Genomic DNA, 6,000 nt, shown 5'->3' with positions numbered 1-6,000 from the left:
TAAGAGATGTTTCCAATTATCTGTAGAAAAGCACCAGTGGCTTTAGCCTGCTCTCTAAACTGTCATTGAAAAATGGCATTTTTATGAATTTGCAGGTGAATAGTTCATAGTGGTGTTCTACTTGGAAAGCTTATTACTTATTGTAATAGTGGACTCTTGGAGATAAATGAAAATAAATCCAAAATCATGGTGTTTTCAAAGTTAACAAAACAAATAATAGATGGAAAATTGTTGTATATGAATTATAACAGGTGGACAAACTTAGATGTCTAGGAATCGTGTTCCAGTCAAAATTATCTTGGTCCAAGCATGTTCAGTATCTCAAACAGAAAACTGGCTTAGCCCTGCTGGCTTTAAGGAAGCTCTTTATCCAAGGAACTCAATATGTGCCAGCACTTTTGAAGGCATAAAAGGCTCTTTTGATACCACGCATATTGTACGGTTCCCAGATTTGGTTCCTGGGCCCAACAGAACAACTTGACAAGTTCCAGTTAACCTTTTTCCTCAAAGTACTTGCTCTACTGCCATGTATAGCTTCTGCAGTTGTACGACTCGAACTGGGCCTTCCAAATATTTCAACATTGATCTGGAAAGCTGAAGTTAGTTGTAAATACAGGCTGCAAAGCTCTGAAGAACATCCAGTCTTCACTAGATCAGCAGCCCATGGAACAAAACTGTGGACATGGAAATAAACCAACTAGGTTCATGGAATACAAGAATTTTAACTGAAAGCACTACTTATAGAGAAGCTGCTTAAACAGGACTGGGACTCTCTTTAAAAGGATGCTGTGCGAAAATGGTCCTCACTCCATGCGGGAAGTGCTCTACCCAATGCGACCCACCTCATTATCTTAATATGCTGGCAGTTCCAAAATGGAGGCGGTCACACATGATTGCACATTGCAACACATTGCCAACAGCCCAGATGAAGGACCATTCCTCAAGACACTTTCAGATCACCGCTTCTGTGACTGCCCTTTGGCTGTAGTTCACTCATTGTCTCATACTTTTTTCCACTCTCCAAAGCATGCAATAACCAGAGATCGATTTCTTTAAAAATGGCTACTGAAGTAGTCAACCTCCACTCCTGACTCTTTAAGATTAAGATTGCTTCTGAGTAGCCTTTGCAAAAGCTGCATTGAGGGCATGGCAAACTTTTACTGTTATTTTTAATTCTCAAGTTTTGTTTATAGTGTATGGCCTATGGGCTATTAAGCTTGAATAAACCGAAACACAAGGTTGACGTATACTGAATCAAACCATTGGTTTATCAAGGTTAGTACAGTCTACTCTGACTGGTAGCAGATCTCTAGGTTCTCAGGAAGAGGTCTTTCATCATCGACTACCTGAGCCTCCCCCCTTCATTATATTCTTATTAAGAAATATAAATACTAAAGACATAGAAGTCCACAAAGCTCTTACCTGGACATAGCAGAGATTGAACCTGGAACCTTCTGCATATAAAGCAGATGTACTGCTACTGAGCTATGGCACCACCCTTGGGGGCTATGCACCCTTGGAAAGTTGCAGTCAAAAGGCAATCATAGGTGAGTGCAACTGAACCAATCAAAGATGCAAGGCTGAATTAAAAGATTCCTATTGGTGGGGGTGACCTTTGCTCCTGACCTATGGCAATGAAGAGCATTTGCATTTTGAAGATGTGTTTGGCTAGCCAGGAAAGAAAGTACACCTTTATATCAGGCTGGCTGTGTTGTATGCTGCTTTACCAAAATATGGAAGAGCTGAACTACTTTGTAAAGAAGGCAACATTGGCTTTGCCAGTTGGCTCCTTGGATGTGCAGTGATCTAGCATTCGCACAGGTGCAAAGATGACACCATCTGCATTCCTTAGTTATTGGCTGTGGCTGCCAAAGAGAAACACCTGAACAGTTACTTCTGTCAGCAGGTGGAGGGTTTTTTGGAGGGTGGGGGGTGGGGAGAAGGACTCCAGCCTGGATGGTTCTGCTCTGTTGCTTTGAAGGCTGGTGCCTCCAGTAGCCAGTCGTGGAGCAGTGAAGCTGCCTGTATTGCTGTGCTCCTCCGAGGAGAGCTTGGCTGCACTGGCTCTCTTTTGCAAGAAGGACCAGAACAGTTTGCAAAGGAGCAAGAAGCAAGCCATGCAAGTCGGGGTCACAGAAGCCGGCAGCAGCTCGAATGGAAGCACCGACAGCCTGGATGCCACTCTTGTAACTTGCACGGAAGCTCTGACTTTCACAGAAGAGCTGGAAGAAGAGGACTGGGCATCCTCTTATTATTCCTTTAAGGTAGGTTTTTGCTTTCTTTTGCTGTCACATCTCTGCATTCCCTGGAGGTTGGCAAACAAGCAAACCTCACTAGTTACAGATTGAAAAGGATCTCTCTCTCTCTCTCTCTGTTTGCTTCCGTAAGGACTTCTACACAAGAGCTGCAGGTTGGCAGATGCTGATCAGTGTTGATGTATGGGGGGAAATGACAGGTTTCAACAGATAATAGAAGGACATACGTTTTGTTTCCTAGCTTTTCTGTTTGGCGAGCAACCGTTCCCCTTGACTCGAACTGCTTACAGTCGATGTATAGCTGTTTCTGTATTCTCCTGGGTTAAAATGAATGTGATAAGTTTACCGGGGCAGAGGTCTGCATGGCACTGCATAAATAATATCTGTCCCTGCAATATGTTGAAAACAACACAGATAAATTGAGTGGCATTAACTGGAACGTCGCCTTTGGGTTAGCTTTTTATTTTGTTTCTGTGAGTTCAAATTGTCGGCAAAGTTTCTGAAAACCTTCCTAAGCTGTAGGGAATGGCAGGGGGAAGACAACCGTACACCTCCTTCTTAAGAGAGAGCACATCACTCTCCTGATGCGTAACATGAGGAAGTGAGAAAGAAGGGAAGGCAATGACATGGAATATCATCCATTCGCAACCACCTAATTTCTGCCAGTCCTTTGATGGCATTCAGTGTGTGTGTGTGTGTGTGTGTGTGTGTGTGTGTGTGTATGGGTCTGTGAGCTTCACAAGGCTAATGCCAGATGCACAGCTCCTTTCCAGTGCAATTCCCAAAGCTGGACACTTACTCTCCCCTCTTTTTAATAGCCTCACTTCTGCTTACTGGCTAATAAGCGTATGAAACTGCCTTATACTGAGTCACATCATTTGTCAATCAAAGTTCTTATTGGCAGCTCTGACTGGCAGCAGCTCTCCAGGGCCTCAGGGCTCTTGCTTTCCCAGGGTCTTTCATATCGCCTACAATATGATCTACTACATGTAGCAATGCCACAGATTGAACCTTGGACCCAATGCATAGCAGGCACTCTGCCACTGAGCCACAGCCCCTAAGCAGGGTTTGCAGGTCAGGGCATGCCTGAGTTAATAGTTTTCCTCACTTACTGTGGCACACTCGCAGACGAGTGAAAGGCATTTCTGGAAAAATGACATCTCTTTCCACCACACTGTAGAGTGAACATCCTAAGAGACTGCAATAGTTGCTTCTACTAGTGAAACTATTTTGGCAGCGCTGATTAGGAGCAGACAGGGGCACGAACAGAAAAAAACGAACATGGTGTTCGTTGTTCATTGCCATCCACGAACAACGAACAACGAACATTGACGAACATGACCTGTTTATGAACATGTTCATCGTTCGTTGTTTGTGGGGGCCAGCAGGCTCTCCACCAGTCATCAAGATCCCTACCACTCCACTCCCAGAAATCCTACCTGAGTGGGCAGCAGGAAATGTACCAATAATAAATAATAGCTTGGCCCCAGAGCCTGGCAGCAGCCCTGGAACCTGAAGGGGTAGATCCCTACCACATCACTCCCAGAAACCTTACCAGAGCGCCCAGCAGGAAAGGTACCAGTAATAAATAATAGCTTGGCCCAGAGCCTGGCAGCAGCCCTGGAACTTGAAGAGGTAGATCCCTATCCCGCCACACACAAAGAAAATGTAAGCTCCAATGCACTCTCCCTGTCTCTCTCTCAAAATGCCAACAGCAACTGTCTCTCCCTCACTGCAAAACCAGAGCTGGGAGCCCCTTCCCCCCTGCTCTTTGCTTCCTTGTTGTAACAAATTTGGAGCTCCACACTTGAAAGAAAGACCGGCCTATCAAGCTAAATTAAGCTTAGATTGGGGTTTCTAGGGCAACAGCAGGAGTTCAGACAGAGTTCAAGCAGTCCCTGCCTCCGGTTGCCAAGGGAATTGATTGCAGGTGCCAGACTATCTGGCTTGACGAACAGCAACGAACAGCAACGAACAGCAATGACCGAGGCTTGTAACGACCACCTGTTTGTTTAGAATGGGGCCTCACGAATAGCTTGTTTGCAAACAGCTGATTGGGCTGTTTGTGGCTTTTTTTAGTTCGTATTGCTGTTTGTGCCCATCTCTAGGAGCGGAGAGGCAGAAAAAAGCACTTCCTTTTCCTGCACTTTTTTGCTGCTCTCCTCATTCTGGATGCCTGTCTTCCTTTGAAATGCATCTGTACTCCCATGGTGGGGAAATAAGTTGCAGCAGAAAACTGGAAAACAGGAAGGGTTAAACACTCGCTCCCTTTTCTCCACCACCTCTACACTCCAAACCTCTCTTTCCCAAACCAGCCACCAGATTCCATTGCATGTGTTTGTTTATTTATATTTGTAGACCACTTTTCCATATTGCTCAAAGTGATTTCCAATGAAGAGGCATATGAAACGTTTTGGTGAAGGGTCCGTGGCTAAGTTATGGACCTGCTGTGCATATGGAAGGCCACAGGTTCACTGCCCAATATCTCCAGTTTTAAAAAGGACTAGGTCGTAGGTGATGTGAAACCTCTGCCTGAGACCCTGGAGAGTCACAGAGCAAAACTCGCGCAAGAAGACGCTATCTTCCGCAGTTTTTTCATGACATTGTGCCCCATTCTGGATGAAGGTGAGTAGTGTGGAAACAGCCCGTGTGTTGTCATTAAGGAGAGGGTCTGTGGTGCAGTGGTACAACATCTGCTTTGCATGCAGTAGATCTCCGATTCATTCTGCAGAATCTTCTGTTTTAAGAATCGAGTCATAGGTGATATCAAAGGCCTCTAGCTGAGATCCTGGAGAGGTGCTGTCTGTCAGAGAAAACAATGCTGACTTTTGACAGACCAAAGTTCTATGTCAAGTTGACATGTTCAATTGGAGCTAGAAAGAACATCATCAATAAGATTAAGACTGGCATAACAATTTAGCAGAAAGTTTCCATCACCAATTCTGTGTGCTCATTCTGTTGATTTCTGTGGGATTTAATTAGGGGTAATTTTTCCCGGGGTTGCTGCAAATCAGCTTGATCTAGAGATTAGATACCCCACCACATTCTTCCTTAGTAAACAGAGAGAAGGAGGATTCCTGCACATTCTTCCCTCTTCTCAACTCTAATGAAAGTACAAGATGGACTCCTTGAACATGTGGTAAGTGGGAAAGGTGTTAGAGCCAAGCTACAAGTGATGCCTTACACAGGTTGGACACTTGTCAGCTTCCCTCAAGTTTTGATGGGAAATGTAGGCATCCTGGTCTTGCAGCTGTAATGGAGAGCCAAGCTGTAAAACCAGGATGCCTACATTTCCCATCAAAACTTGAGGGAAGCTGACAAGTGTCCAACCTGTGTAAGGCATCACTTGTAGCTTGGCTCTGAGTTAGACACACACTATTGCTTCTTGCTTTTACAGAGGGAGAAATCTGTATTCCCCATGCTGGACTGGGTGGAGTCTTTTGTGACCAACACAAAATAGTCTTAAAGCAGGAGGATCAGATTCTGCTTCTGTCTGAAGAACCTACAAAGAAAAGAGCAGAACACTGTAGTCCAACGTGGTGGTGGAGAGTGCCATCAAGTCATAGCTGGCTTATAACGACCCCAGTGGGGTTTTCAAGGCAAGAGACTAACAGAGGTGGTTTGCCTTTGTCTGCCTCTGGAACCTTGGTCTTTGTTCAAGGTCTCGCATCCAATTACTAACCAAGGTCGTCCCTGCTTAGCTTCTGAGATCTGGCAAGATCAGGCTTGCCTGGGCTATCCAGGT

General features: G+C 45.0%; 1 protein-coding gene across 2 annotated transcripts in view; it reads left to right on the top strand.

Moving 5' to 3' along the window:
• The first annotated feature begins 2,117 nt into the window (after positions 1 to 2,117).
• NPSR1 (neuropeptide S receptor 1) overlaps positions 2,118 to 6,000 on the top strand; it is a 104,269-nt gene continuing 100,386 nt past the window's right edge. For both annotated transcript variants that reach the window (XM_054991891.1, XM_054991889.1), the window contains exon 1: positions 2,118 to 2,264. In XM_054991891.1, coding sequence (XP_054847866.1) covers positions 2,118 to 2,264 — 147 coding nt within the window. The remainder of the gene's footprint in view (positions 2,265 to 6,000) is intronic.

Source organism: Eublepharis macularius, chromosome 11 (genome assembly GCF_028583425.1).
Source record: "Eublepharis macularius isolate TG4126 chromosome 11, MPM_Emac_v1.0, whole genome shotgun sequence".
Classification (NCBI taxonomy): domain Eukaryota; kingdom Metazoa; phylum Chordata; class Lepidosauria; order Squamata; family Eublepharidae; genus Eublepharis; species Eublepharis macularius.
The sequence above is the reverse complement of the archived record's forward strand: the minus strand, read 5'-3'. Positions and strand labels throughout refer to the sequence as shown.